At 41.9% G+C, this 15,548-nt stretch overlaps 2 protein-coding genes across 3 annotated transcripts in view; both read left to right on the top strand.

Annotated features, from left to right (window-relative positions):
• The first annotated feature begins 1,936 nt into the window (after positions 1 to 1,936).
• On the top strand, positions 1,937 to 3,700 carry LOC137189429 (small integral membrane protein 32-like). The gene is made up of 2 exons (XM_067599288.1): positions 1,937 to 2,662; positions 3,107 to 3,700. Exon 2 carries the CDS (start codon positions 3,141 to 3,143, stop codon positions 3,477 to 3,479), a length of 339 nt encoding a protein of 112 aa, XP_067455389.1. The 5' UTR covers positions 1,937 to 2,662; positions 3,107 to 3,140; the 3' UTR covers positions 3,480 to 3,700.
• Positions 3,701 to 5,971: 2,271 nt separating this feature from the next.
• Positions 5,972 to 15,548, top strand: part of LOC137189428 (protein diaphanous homolog 1) — a 47,142-nt gene continuing 37,565 nt past the window's right edge. Inside the window, exon 1 of one of the 2 annotated variants that reach the window (XM_067599287.1) lies at positions 5,972 to 6,970. In XM_067599287.1, the coding sequence (XP_067455388.1) occupies positions 6,872 to 6,970 (99 nt within the window). In that variant the 5' untranslated portion in view covers positions 5,972 to 6,871. The remainder of the gene's footprint in view (positions 6,971 to 15,548) is intronic. The other variant, XM_067599286.1, reaches the window with a different exon arrangement.

Raw genomic sequence — 15,548 nt, 5'->3', positions numbered from 1 at the left:
TAAGCTTCTTTTAAGCCCTTCTCTCTCTTTTTTCCCTCCCTGTAAAACAACATTATTAAACTTAGAAAAAGAATTTCAAAAACCTGTTCTTGTTTATCTTCATTTTGAGCTCTCAGTGCTTCATGGATGAGTTGTCTTTCTCCCCCTTTTTTTTATGGATTAGAAGGATTAAGAGACAGAAAGAGAGGGAGTAAGGGGAAGAGAAGGAGGGAGGGAAAATATACGAAGAGAAGTGAGAGAAACAGACCACACAACACAGAAATGGAAGAGAGACATGAGAGACTTAGAAAGGAAGAGATGACTCGAAAGTTGTGTTTCTGTCTATGTGTGTGCATGAAAAACATATGAACAAACATATAGAAGGAAAGAGGTCATTGTTTTGTGTGACATGATGCCTGACAGGGGTCTTTGATTGGTTGAGGCCCTTAACGAAGGCTGTAGTGGTGAAGAATTACAATTCACCGCTCCTAATCAAAATTCCATTGTCGTGGGTTACAGCTAATGAGCTAAGCCTGATAACTGGCACAATTAGTCACAGAGCAAAGGCATCACTCAACATATATGTCATGGTATATCACAATCTCTCTCACTCCCTTTCTTAACGACATCACCTGATTGTGACGGGCAAGTTAGGTCTGTTACCGACCTCAAAGTGGAGTTTTGCAAATATTGATAACACTGATTACCTCTTGAAGGCATCCACACAGATTCTGGCAAAATAGGTCAGGTTTCCTTTGTGTGCCTTTGGATTTGCCTTTGCATCCGTCTTGCATGTGTGTACTTGTGTTTATGTGTGTGAATGTATGATGGGGATGAGGATAGTAACATGCCTGTAGCGATGCAGGGAGAGAGTTCCACATCCAAAAAGCAATAATGAACAGTAATCTCCTTAGCCGTCACAATTACTGCTGCCCCTCCACATAGGTAAACAATGCTTTGGGCTGTTTTTGCATTTCCCATGCGACATGTTCATTCCACCAAACTCTGGTCCACTATAATCCTCTTTGTTGTTGAATACAGAGTTGATGTGGGACACCAGGACATTGCTATTTATATGTTATTTCTAGGCTAGTTTGCTTATTATTATAACTTATTATTGTCTGTGTTTGGCATCAAAATCCGTTTCCCAATCTGGGGAAGGTTTACAGTATTTTTAGCTGCAATGTGTGTGTGTGTGTGTGTGTGTGTGTGTGCCCCTCTGTCCTTGCTCTATGCCTGCCAGCCATTCTGTTGTGACAGAACAGGTGCAGATGAATATGAAACAGATCGGCAGAGCTTTAAGGGTCTGGCCCTTTGTATGTATGCTCATGTATGAAGCATCATGTAAGAGCAGTCTGGCTTCCAAACTCCAACTTTAGCACCTTCTTTTTAGTGTCGAGCAGGGATGTCAAATCTATTTCACAGAGAGCAAACACGGTTATGTTCTAACCACACAGGCCAGGACATGTCATTTATATACAAGAGCAGTTTTGTTGCGCTTTAATCTGAAGTCTTAAGTAAATGGACAGAGAGTAGAGCTCTAATATCCAACACTTTATTAAGTCAGACATTTCGACTACCATGTAAACCTTTTCTAAAACTGAATCACCCGATCAAGATCTTACACACACTCACCAATCTCACACCCTTTCCTGTTCTCTCATCACCCCAGTGTGAGACATTCCCCACACTGGCCCAGAAATGGCTCTGATTCAACTTTCTCTCGTCATTTTATATTATATGATAAGATAGATAGATAGATAGATAGATAGATAGACAGACAGACAGACAGACAGGTAGATAGATAGATAGATAGATAGATAGATAGATAGATAGATAGATAGGACTTGCTCTTGTGACTTTCTCTCAGAGACATATCTCTGTCCGGTGACGTCCCTCCAGCGCCCTCCTTCCTCTCTCCTGATCTGCAACTCTCTCTCCCTCTTTTTCTCTCTCTCTCCTTCATTCGCTCTGTCATACACACGCAACCCAGGGCAAGGATGGGAAGCTGTTTGCGACCCAGTGTGCTGCTGTTTTTTGTCCTCTATTAATCCCACCTGTCATTTTATTTTAGTCATACTGGATTGATAATCCCGTGAGGGCAGGCCGTCGGCTGCATCTATCTGACACGTACCGACCTTTTACTGGATAAAAGCACCAGTAAAGAGCTGGAAAAACTGGGGATCCGGCGTGACCTTCCTCTGCGCCCTGTACGCACAAGTAAAGGCGATCCTGTTTTGCTGCGCACCACCACGCACACGAGGACGTGTGCGCAATGATCGCCGTTGAACTTCACCACCTATGCCAAACCCTAGAGTCATTTGGATATCGCTACAGTAGCCGACCATAACGCAGTATGTGCTTAACCACACGCGTGGCAGGATGATTTGGGATTAAACACCAACAAGTGGAAATTGGTTCTCTGTTCCTTCACTGGGGCTCTGATCAGTATTGACACATGGATTTGGTCAGATCGGCTTAATGTGGTGAGGGACATTCGGTTGATATCCCACCCAGCGACATATGGACTGTGGGCGCAGAATTGAAGCTATCGACCCGCCGCTTCGCCACAGCGCGTCCTCGGTGGGGCTGGAGCGTACAGAGACGGGGACACTGAGGAATGCGGAGCCGGGATTTAGTCTTTGCCAGCTCACCTGCGGAACTCTTCGCAGCGCACACCAAAGTAAGAAATCCCCCTTAACTACAACCATGTGTCTTGGGTTCGTTTAACATTGCTGTGAGATTCCACAAAGAGCAATATCACAAGGTCCCATGATATTTCTAGGAATCTGTTTGGACTTACAGTGACTCCAGCCTACTTTTTTCATTAACACATATGGCATAACTGTGACATGATACACTATGTGCATATAGTGTAGATTTTCTGTGGAGTTTATCAGTGACCTTGTCAGACATAAAAGGCATAACTCAGATTTTAATAGTCTATTCCTATCCTAAAAGGCTGTTTCTAATGTCACACAGAAATAGCTGTTTCTTTTTTGTCAGTGTTGCTGAAGCAGAAATAGGACATCCATAATGATAAAGCATGTAGCTATATCCTATCTTTAGTGTGGAACACATGTTAAGAAGGCTACATAACCCTCTCCGTCTCTTTTCATCCTTCCAGCCGACCCACGTAGCCGGTGAGCCCGCGGGGCGCCATGCTCAGACAGATCCTCCTCAACTCCACCGACACCCCGGACTTCGACTTGGTGCTCATGGCCCAGTCGTCCACGCACGCCCCCGCCTCCTTGAACGCCTCCCACGGCGGCTCGGTAAGCGTGGCCGCACTCCTGAGACCCACCACGGGGCGGGGGGGAGGGCTCCGCGATGGAGAGTTCCACAAACCGGACCTGATCACCTACATAGTCATGTGCCTGCTGCTGTTCCTGATGGTGCTGTTCATTGTATTCTTCATCAACTGTCAGCTCCGGAACTCTTTCTTCGCCTCCATGCCATATGACAGGTCGCTGAGAGAGGCCCGGACATCCTACAAGTAGGCGAGAACCCTGGGACTCTGGGTCTTTACTGAGACTCTGGTGGGGGTTAAGAACTCACTGACCCCTGAACTTCTGCTGCACGTACTGTACACATGAAGTTGTTGCCTTTATCATGTCTCTTGGACACATTGGCCTAAATAGGCCATCCAACAACAAGACCTTACATGGCTGGTCAGGGCCTAAATTATGCCAAAAGTTCTTTAACTTTCAGCCCCCATCCCCCCAAAAAAACAGCACTTCAGACCATGGGGTGCAATTTGAGAAGATGAGAGGTGTGTGGGGGGCCTACTGCGGATGGGAAGATAACAGTAGAGGATGTGAAACTCCTGATCAAATTAGTGACTCATACATTTTCTGGTAATTAAAGAACAAAATGTAAAACCATCCATCATTTCCCATCAATCCTGGCAGTGCACTTTGGAAAAAAAAACGTAATTCCTTACAGTGTACTCCCAAGCTTTATTAACGCAGCTAGTTGCTTACAAATTTGCCCTGGCACCTGGGGGTTTATGTCCAGATTCATAGTTTTCATTTCACACTGGCCTTGACAAGACGAATCTGTTTTTTTTTTCTTTTTCTGTGGAAACGTGACTTATGTCAACGTAGAAAGGGTCTACGGTGGTTTGTATATAAAATATTTTGTATAACTGTAACTTAACTGTATGTCTTGTGAAATGATGCAATCAACACACAAATTTCCACCCTTTTGTCCATTGTAAAATGATAATTAAATGGCAGACTGCAGGCCTCACATAAAGATATTCAAATACTCTGAAGTTGAAGTCTTTCCATCTATCCACCTGTTTATGAATGGCGATGCTGAAGATGGTGCTGATGCAGCTGCTGATGTGAGGGACCAACTGTTAATCACGTAATACGTCGGTATGGGGCGTTTTTACGAGTGCTATAGGGCTGCCAGCGTTATCGTGCACTTTCACTTTTAATTAACCTTTCCTCCGCAATTTATAGCACCAATATCCCGGAGAGTGAAGACTTGAGGCTGAAGTATATGACGAGTCGTGAGCGATAAACCAAACTGTTGTCGGTTTCAGTGCCACCGGTGATGCGCAAATCCTCTCCAATCTTGTTGTTGGAAAACATCTCTCACATACCACGACAGACAGATGAGCCTATCTCTGTAATCCTGCGCCTTTATGTGTGTGTGTGTGTGTGTGTGTGTGTGTGTGTGTGTGTGTGTGCGTGTGTGTGTGCGTGTGTGTGTGTGTGTGTGTGTGTGTGTGTGTGAGGTTTGAGGTTTGAGTATGTCTGAGAAGTAAGAGAAACACTACATCCGTGTTGGATAATCTCGAAATCACTCAAGCCACAGGTGGAGTCACTGAATTCCAGTGAACATTCATCCAGTGCTTCACTGACATGATCATAGCACAGTGATTGTTGTCTGTGGTGCGCAATTAAAATATGTGGGCCTACCGGATTTGAGAGGCACCGAAAATAAGACGTTGCAAGCTGAGGACAGAACACCACATCTGCCTGGGGTGTTGGACTTCTAATGACCGACCAGCTAAATGCTGTTATTTGGAAGACATTCAATAGGCTGTGGGCTTTCTCGATTCAATCATTTGCTGCCATTGACTTGTAGCCTATAATTTAATGTCATTTTTCTAAAACTCTGTCAGCCAGTGCCAATTGCATTTTTCAATGCACAGACATAGAGATATAGAACAACATAAAGTACATCCCAGTTGCTCCCTATTAAACATCGGTACAATTATTTTGCTTGTTAGGCTGGATTAACTCTGGTGACACCGTCGCGCCTGCTGTTTATATTTTAATCGCTTGGTGGAGCCCTAAGTCTGATTGTTTGCACAGTATGATCACAGTACTAACTGGCAAAGTGCCTGTGCGCCAAATATGTTGAAATATCACCTTTTAAAACCACAAAAACGACTGCACAGAACAGAGACGGAACTAAAGTAGGATCTTTGCAGTGTAATAAGGAGAGGAGGGTTACTAGAGGCGACCTACAGCCTAATAGTCATTGCAACACACAGTCTTCGTTTCATTTATGTTAAAGTAGATTGCTTGTGCAGTATCTAGGTGTGTGCAACCTTATATTTCTCAGAAGGGGTTTCAGACTTTAGACACGTCAAAGAGTCACTGAGACTCAAATGTTTGTTGGATTTTTGTAATATGGTTATAGGCTATTGTCAGCAGAAAAACAGCAGTGGTGAATAATAGGAGAGACCACACTACAGTAGTCTTTAGTAACAGCCTGTACATTCTCTCATAGGTCACTTGTAACGAACCCCCCCCCCCCCCCCCCACCGACTGTCACACTTGAGTTAGTGAACAGCATTACCCGCTTGAAATCTGAATTGTGGTCTCTGAGTGGATTTTATAGTCTAGATCATGACACAATTATGACACACTGCGTTTTTACATCATTTGTGTAGTTCTAAACACACTGTGATGCCATGGAAACAGTCCATGGTAACAATCTTGGTCAAAACTTTCTTTCCTTTCCTGCATTTGGATAGTTCCCATAACATGAGTAAGCAGTTAAACTAGCCCTCATTTCACTAGGGACCTCTGACTCTCCGTCACGCTGCTCTGACCATGACTGCACCCTCAGCTCTGTGCAGTAAGGGTAGATTTCTCTGTTAAATCCTCTCAGGTGTAGCCGCAGAGCGCAGGCTCCTCCCCAGCCAGCTCTGACCGGACTGTCAGAAGAACAGGAAGACACCTCCTCTAGCTAAAGACGGTAGTCGCTCCCCCGGCTGTCAGTCAGGGGTTAAAAAGTTAACTAAACTTGTAGCAGATATGGAAACTAATTTGAAAGACACAGTCGAGTCAAGTTATCCGTAACACCAACTCGTCGTCCGTGTTGTAGTCGCCGAAACAACTTGTGGAAGTGGGGAGAGTTTTTTTTTTGTCCCCAGTGAGACTCTACCTACTGTAGCCAGGCGAGCTAGCCTAGCTAACGCTAACCTTAGCTACCGTTTACTTTCGGGACTTAAAATTTCCTTTGGTTAAAGCTTCGGTTTGTGTTACATGTGGATACTCATCTACACTGGTGATTAAAGTCCTCGTTTGTATTTTATAGACGCATCACGTTGGTTTATCTACTTTTTGCCCCGAGGACTTGTGGCTCCGCTTTGAATTTCCCTCCTTCAGCAATACAGACATAGCGAGGGGCTCGTTCGGTGTGGTTGGCTTCCTACCAAATCATTAGCAACCTTGTGCTAATTGTGGCTAGTTAGCCAGGACATTAGCCTAGGCCCAAAGGGGAATTACAGTTGCCTTTTTCCTTAGTAAAGAAACAACGTCAGAGGAAACTCTTGCTTTGTGATTTACGCTTGAGTTCAGGGAGATTACCCGCCTCGCCGTTTTATGTTGACACTCAGTTCAAGGGAACGGATTAACTAATAAATATGGATCCACACACGGGAAATTCTGCCTCAGCTCCTGGCCCCAAGAAGGACAAGAAATCAAAGAAGAATTATGAGGAAGGAGATGGGAAAAAGAAATTTGTGAGTATCCAGCTGGTTCAACTTTCTGCATTGTCGAGATCTGTTTGGCAAACTTACAGTGGCCTCATAAAATGTTGCACCAAACTTCACTGATAGTTACATTTTCTTCTCATCTTTCAAGTGAAGCTACAAAGCAAGTAGACAGCATACCTATAATTCCTTTCACCCTTTAAAGCTGGTCACCAGCTGTCAGAAGAGCTGTTACCCTGTAGCATTCTTGATTCAGGTCAAGGGAAGTGTCAACATAAAAGGAAGTAGGTGTCTCTCCAACACTGATGACTTGTACTGTGCAATAAACCTTCAGTTGTTCAGTCCTGACAAATTGCAACACTTTAACACATGACTCAGAGATCTTATTCTTTTTAAAAAATTTTAAACACCATTTGAAAAGCTATAAAGACAATTTAACACTTACCACTTAAACCAAGTCATGATTGTGTTATTCTTATTTAGGTGTGGCAGTGTTTGAATTTTCTCGAGCGGACTTAATTATGATGATATGATGAGGTGTCTAAATGGCTGTGTCAGCATGTGTCATTCAGTGTGGTTTCTAGATGAGAGCAGAGAAGTAGCCACCAATCACCAGTAGTGATGCTTGTCACCAGGCAAGGCATACTGTCGCGTAACTTTACCCCTCGGCCATGTCTAACAACAGGTGAAAACTGATATTGTACACACTGAGAAAAGGTAACCATAGAGGATACTACAGAAGACACATCTGGTCTCCGTGTTAATAATTCCACCACACACACACGCGCACACACACACATTCAATTTTAACTTTAAGAGCGTTTTCAGACTCTTTATGGGTCTCACTCAGAAGCCCCCTTGTTTAAACCACAAGATGCTTTATATCCTGCTGGCAGCAATTAACAGTTTCATACGTCACATACAGAATGGTTTGTTCAGGCTTTTTGTTGAGAACTTTTTCATGTAAATAGTGCCACCTGGGCTTGAGCCCAACAGCAAGTTTGCCAAGCAGTAGGGATGGAAGCCTGAATTTGTTTTTGTTAGTGGTGTGGTGTTGATTTAGAAGAACTAGTGCACTGGTACAAACGGTTAGTCAATACTAGCATGTGTAATACTTTTTGAGTAGTTAAAAGCTGTCCTTACTGTACTTGAAATGTATACACTCTTTTTAGCCTTTGAAAACGATTTTTATTTTTAAAGACGAGATGGAGAAATAGGTGAAAATAAAGAACTTCTCGTGATGAATGGGGTAATGCTTCAGTGTTGTTAATGTGCACACAAGCACAAGATTTGGTAGTGGCATAAGTAAACATGAGTCATAGACAGAAACCAATTGTGCAATGTCCTGAGATAACTCTGCCTGTCTGTGTTTGAGTGTGAGTCTGCCTGATAGTGTGAGTGCATGTCTGTGTGTGTTAGGCTAGGGTGCCCACCTTTTTAGACTGAGGTGTATCCTTGACTTCAACACACGCTAACTCTGAAACGTCAACCCGTCCTGGCAGAATTTTTATTATGCAACACACACACACACACACATTAGCTATGCCACTGTCAGAGTTCAGACGGAGGCTAAAGGGTGTACGATCATGTGTGGTGTACTTGATCTACAGTGTAGAGTGTCAGTGACACAGCTTCACTTTATCTATGACTTCATCACTTTCCTCTCTGGCCTCTCCTCAGACACGCTAGTGATCATAACTTGATGCGATATGAATGACTTAGTGACGTGTGTGTGGTGTCTTCAGTCAGCTTGGTATTTGGTATTCCAAGCCAGAATCATCCATGTATAAATGCCTCTCCATTGTGTCGTCTACGACTGAATGAAGCAGTGTGGGTGGGTTATCCAGCGTTAGTCATTGTCACTTTTTCTAGACACTGGCACAGTTTTTGGATGAATCTATGATTGGATGGATTAATTCTTTTTATACAGTATGTTGATGGAATAATGCCACTGACTGACTTCAACTGGGTTTAGGGATTAAGACAAATATGTTTTATTTATGTTCTTTAATAATAATTTAATTACAATTTATTTATAATTACATTCTGCCCCATCATGTTTATTGCAGCTCTATCCCACAATAAAATGCTGTACTGGGCTGTGTTGTTTTTGTTTTACTGTATCAGTTCCCACACTAGCTGGTGTTTGGTGTATGTAACCTGTAGTTATGTCTCACAAGAATGCTTAACATGATTCACTGTGGTTTCAGGTACCCCTGTAGCTGAGCATGATCCAAGTATTTTGTTTGAAGCCAAAATCGGGTAATTTTCAGCTTTTCTCTCTGATGCAGGGTTCTTCAGGCCCGTAGAGACACAAAAGATCAGCATCTACGAGTGCTGTTGACATAAACAGGTTGGCTCAACCCAGCAGCCAGGCTCAGTGTGGATTAGCCAGGGATCACTGCCTTGGACAGTTGTTTGGGATACAAGGTGAATTTGTAGATCACAGATTCTGGCTGGGACATCTTGTTGAGTTTGGCAGGTTATCAATTTTTTTTTAGGTGGAACAGTTTTTTTTGAATATCCTCAAGTAGAAGTTGACTTTTTCTGGCACTGATAAGGAATAGTAGCTATCAAGGAGACTGAACTTGAGCATGTTGTTTTGGGGCCCCTGGGACATCCCTGCATTTCTGTCAGAGCTTTATTGGTTATTCACTCGTTATTGGCATTTCATATTGTCACTTCAATGAATTTGATATTACCATGGGTTGGATTGTTAGCTGGAATTATAAAACTTTCTTTTCAGAGACTGAAAACTGTGTCAGTGGATGGCTTGCAATAACATAAAATTGCACTCTAAGTGGAGAGACTAGGCAATTCTGATCATTTAAAAAAAATGCTAATTATCATCACACAGTATGTGACTCATAACTTCAAGCAATAAAACTAACACGCAGACACACTACACTTTTTCCAGGAATTTGAACAAGACCAACCTGCTGTAGTTGATGCTGAACAGGCAGCCCTTGAGCAAGTGTCTTAGTGGTACATATTTTCTCTGTTGTTGAATATTCACAGTTGGAAAATGTGCTGACTTGCTCATGCATGCAGTCTTAACCCACCAGTCTGATTGCTTCTGTTGTCTTAATCGATAATAATTTTTATGACTTTAATGATTTTTATATTGTGAATGTGGACATACAATAAGAAAATGTATGGAAATAAAAAATAGATGCAGTGGGAGTTACTTTGCAACCGAGTTGGAGCACATTGAATTTAAGTTTTGATTTTTTCTGAGGCACCCAGAGATTCCCAGCTCTATGGTCTTGATACAGAATACATCGTGATATATGCCTATATTGATTATTTGTCCCACCCTTAAACAAAAGTAGTACATTCATGTTGAAGGGAAGCCACAATACACTCAAGCACTGTTTACAAAAGCAACCAAAATAGCCTATTCAATTATGGGGCAGTTGTTTTCCTCTGAGTCTGCTGATTTGTGTTGGGATAAGTGTTGAACACAGATGAACATGTTGGTGTTTATCATTGAAGATCTGATTAATGGCGATGATAAGTGCACCTTCCTTCAAGCATAAAACCTTGCGCTGCATGTGCAGTAGTGCACCGACTTCCTGGGGGAACCACCTCAGCGAACGCTTAATTTAAGATAACACCATGATTTAAGCCAGTCACGACGCATTCTGACTTGAATAATGTGAATCAAGTAGAGTAGTTGCCCTTTTTCTATTTACGCATGTCTGTGTTGTTCCCCCAACACACACACTTAGGTACATAGACACAGTTTCCTGTTCTCTACATCTCAGGGGAAGAAGAGCATACTGTGAGGCGGAGAATGGGATGACTGAGTACCAGCGTGAAACTGGAGTGGTTAATGGACTGCTAGTGGCAGGGGCCTCTTGGCTCAGAGTGAACAGGAGTATTTTAGAGAGCAAGGCTGAGCAAGGGAAAAACAAGTGAACCATCAATGAGCGCGGACTGAGGAAGGCAGTGAGAGAGAGAGTGAGAGAGAGTGTGTGACAGAAAGCAAAAGAGAGAGTAGGAAAGAAGCCAGCAAAGAGAAATGCAGATAAGGAGATTAAAGAAAGCAGAAAATGCACATGAGTGGGGGTGCAGTCAGCAATAATAACAAGTTATAGGTGATGTGATGGGTATGGAAAGCTTAAATTACTGAGTTGATTCTAAAAACAGCTACTCTTGTTTTTGTAGCAGCAGTTAAAGGGTAAATCTGTGCAGAAAACTTCTGCAGCATGGCCCCGTGTGGTCGAAACTTCCACGGATGTTGGCACCTGTGGTCACATCCAGTCTGTGATTTAATAGCAGGTGTTGCTTATAAGTTGACAAAAATAAAACTCCTGTTGAGACATCATTGAGATGTGGCCAGAAGTGCAACATGAGTGAAAATTTCAACCCACAATGAGCAGTTCTGCCTTTTGTGATTCAATGTGTATTTAACCTGTAAATTGTTAACTTAATGAGATGTATGATAGGTTAATGTGAAGAGACTTTCTTTTTAGATGCCTGTCGTTCATCCTCTAGTTAGACTAATGTCCTGCTCAGACACCATAATTAGATGGGATTAAGACACTTGTTGGAATAATCCTCCATGGGTGGGCATAATGATTAACGTGCATAGTGGTCTCTGTTTGGTCAGTCCTTACTGTACTCTACAGATCGGAAAGGAGCAGCTGTTGGCTCAGCCGAGGGCTGTGTTTGGTTTGCTCTGAAGCCTGTTCTGACTGGATGTGAGTTGTGTAATAAATGTGCCGGTGACCAATTTGTTGAGGCAGGCACACAGAGGAATGCAGAGTCACTACACTGAAATACCATACTCAGAGTGGAATCTCACCCTCATATGGCTGGTTGTTAAGTAGTTTCAAGTACCTGATGAGCCGTCTCATGGATGGGTAGTCAGTGGGAACATATAATAGCGGTTGTCCTAGCATGTTGCTTCAGGCAAAAAAGGTTTTCATACTACCAGTAATTATCTCTCCACCTCTGTTAACACCAACAGGGAATTTCTGGGAAAACTGTAATAAAATACAACTTTAAATGACATAACACTTAGGGATGGGTGTTGAGAACCAGTCTTAAATTGATACTGGTTTCTGGTTGGTCAGAACTGTATTACTGATAGCTCCAGCAGCATTCAGCACTGCCGTCGGTATTTGAAGGTTATTCATTCATTCGTTTAATGTTCAGCTTTTTTGTTTGCCTACTGTTAAAATTAACTTTTCCCCATGTCAAGCCGTCTGCAAATGATGATGCACTCATGAGTGTTGCAAGACCACGTTGCTGTTGTGTTTACATTACCTGGACTGTAGTTACAATGGGCAGGTTAAAATTCTCTGAAGAAGGGGATAATTGTAACAAAGCGACACCCCCCCCCCCCCCCCCCCACCCTCACAACTAATGCTATGAACAGTTGTGTGCAACGGAGAAAAAGCTGGAAAACTAATAGAACAATATGTCATGTATTTGCAGTGTTTTGAATTTTCTGAGCAAAACAGCTTTCCCTCTAGTCAGTCCAGTCCCCCTGGCCAGAGTTAGCGAGTGACTCCAGAGTTCAGATTAAAACACATAAAGGGTACATTGAGCACTTGTGCACCTAGTTATAAATTTGAATCCCATTAAATTAAGTAAGAGTATTGACAATAGTAATGCTAAGTATCGATACAATAAGCAGTACCAGTATTGCTAAAATCATATTGATACCCAACCCTAGTCAGACTGCTGGAGCATTTTATTAGCTTTGCTGAATGTTGGAATCCATTTTTATGAAAATTGTGAATTTTCTCCCCCATTTCTTACATTAGACTCGCACAACGGAGCTAATATTTTATGGCAACTGTGAATTAGAATATTGCTGAGACCCAGAACCCCTCCCTATACATATAGACAATGTCAGGTATTTAATTCTACCAAATATTCCCATGTCCTTATTTTATCTAAAAACCTTTTTTAAAGGAAATTCCAGAAAATGCATTATATTACAATATATACAGTACCAGTCAAACATTTGGACAGACCTTCCCATTCCCTTGAATGAGAAAGTGTGTTTAAACGTTTGACTGGTGCTGTATGTGGACATATAATAGGGTAAAATTACATACTGTGATGGAAGACTTTACACATTTTGCCCACTCTTATTAACTATAGTACTTTCTTCTGTAGGCAGTAGTACTGACTGCCTGTCCAAACCACTGTGTAAGCATTCTGCATGCTTACACAGTGCCGTTTTTTCCTACTAACATACTGTCACGTAGTAAGCTAACCGATCAGACATGTTATATTTAGGCTGCTGTGCAAATGCTGCAAATCTTATAGTGACAGGGCTTGATATTGGACAGTGGCAGGATGATCAGTGTGAGTGTTGAAGAGGGGGTTAGAGTTATGTCAGTCATCAGCTTATTAATACTCTGAAGAAAAATGCAGTGTCACAGCTCTCCCTTGTCCTTGTCACATGGTGCAGCTGACTATTCTTGTATTCCTTATGTGTCTTTTGTGCACAAAGTCATGTCTTCCGGTCTGTGTTTGCGTAGATGCTGCCGTGTATGTGTTGTATAGTGTGATGCAGACAGGCTGTAGAGGAAACACAGCATTCTGCTTCTCTGCATTTCATTCTTTGTCATGCTTATTTCCTCTTCCTCTGAGAAGCACTTTCAACAAATGCCTGTTTGCATATGTTGCTCGGAGCTATTGAATATTTACCAGCAGTCAATTTTACCCGCCCAAATGTTTGTCGAAGGCCTTCGCGAGGTGTGAAGTCTGTCAGCAGGCTAGGCCAGACAGTGTTGTTTCACTTGTTTTGCTCACTCTCATGTCTTACTCAAAATGAACTGTCACCTTTCTGCATTTCTGTAAATGTAAATTCATGACAGACTCAAATTTGTAGCTCTACTTTTCAACAATGTTTGTATATTATTTAGGGAAAATATATAAAACTATAAACTTCAAACTACTCTGTATTCCTGAGTGAATCTTTATTTCTCACATGCTCATTTTGTCAGCTGTTAAATCTTACTTCTCCTTCTTGCTTTTTGTAGTTGCGTGTGTGTGAATGCATGCACACTCATACAGATATGTCAGTGTTTTCACCCTGTTATATTATTTCTCAAATTCTGAGGGCTGTGACAGGAAGTTGTGCAAAAATAGCGAACAGGATGCTTCCTTATTCTTCCCCATTATTGCTTACCCCTTATCTCCCTCCTTCCCTCCTTTCAATCCATTGTACTAGGAGGCACCAGTGGGATAGTAAATATGTTTATACACAAATACACCCTCTCTCAGGAATTTGGAGGCCTGCATAATGTTAAAGCATAGAGCAGGGTTTTATCATTAGAGCCTAATGGACAGGTTTGAAACATTCCAGAGACTAGAGAGGGCGAACACAGACTAACTGTATTATACTGAGTAATCACGATATTGTTTCTGTTGTTGGTTTTTCAAATGTAATTTTTCAATACTTGAAGCACCATAAATTAAATTCCATTAACCTCCAATGTAATGGGGGTAGTGGAAATCAGAAACCTCAGGTGGCTAACCCAAAACCCTGTCAAATTAAACAGAAACCATGGCGGTGGTCATCTGTGAGGTGAGACCCATGTGACCCCCCTTTTTTTTTTTTTTTTTTTTTTTTTAGATTTGTGAGCTTATTCCTGAGTCTGACTCACTCTAAACTCGGGCTTACACTAATGATTATTTAGGTCACTGAAATAATTCTAAAAAACGTCCATCAAAAGTTTATTATTAGATTTGACAAAGAAAATCAGCTTTCCTCAGCTGGAACTTGTGACTTCTTGATAATGAATAATGACTGAAACAATTGATTATCAAAATAGTTACAGATTAATTTGTTTGACTAATTGTTTCAGTTTTTTTCACTTTTTCCACAATATCAAATGGTATTGTGTTCATTCCCGTGAGACAGTCACCAATGTTGCAATTTCTACAAGAACTATAGAGGTCAAGCTAGATATTTCCCTATAAGTAGATGTGTGATGATGTTACATCTGATAATGTTTTTAAAGGTACAATGTATAAGAATTGGTCAGAATTTTAGTTTAAAACATTCCCAAATTAACTAAAATTGTCAACAGAATGTGAAGAAATAACAGATTTGATGTTATGTCAAAGACCTACATGTATTGTGTTGCAGAGATATCTATTGAAGTTCTCATGCTAACCAGCTAGGCCCGGCCCCGTCTGGCCCTCTGTCGTACAGAGGCGATAGTGAGTCACTGTAGTGTCCAGTCTGCCTTCAGTCCAACGTGGGAGGAAGAAGATGTAGTGCTGCCCTGAGCTCTGGTACTAATGGCGAAGTCAGGCTGAATGCTGTTGAAATTTTTGCTGTAGGACTGTTAATATGTCACTTTATTAAGTTTTAATATTTTTTGAGGCGAGAAAGTAAACATGTCGGCTCCCAATATTTGGTCAGTTCATCCAAATAATGCCTCTTTGGAAAGTTGCGCTGACGTTGTCGGAGCAGCCGGCTGCTGCTGCAGATTCTGACTGGGGAGACATCAGCTGGTCATGTCAGCTCATCCGACGAACTGCACTGGCTCATGCAAGCTATGCGAAAATTTGGCATCATAGTACATTATAGTGATCTTGATTGATATTGAAATATCATATCAATAAATTAGGT

The sequence above is a fragment of the Thunnus thynnus genome, chromosome 9, assembly GCF_963924715.1.
Source record: "Thunnus thynnus chromosome 9, fThuThy2.1, whole genome shotgun sequence".
Taxonomy (NCBI): domain Eukaryota; kingdom Metazoa; phylum Chordata; class Actinopteri; order Scombriformes; family Scombridae; genus Thunnus; species Thunnus thynnus.
The sequence above is the reverse complement of the archived record's forward strand: the minus strand, read 5'-3'. Positions and strand labels throughout refer to the sequence as shown.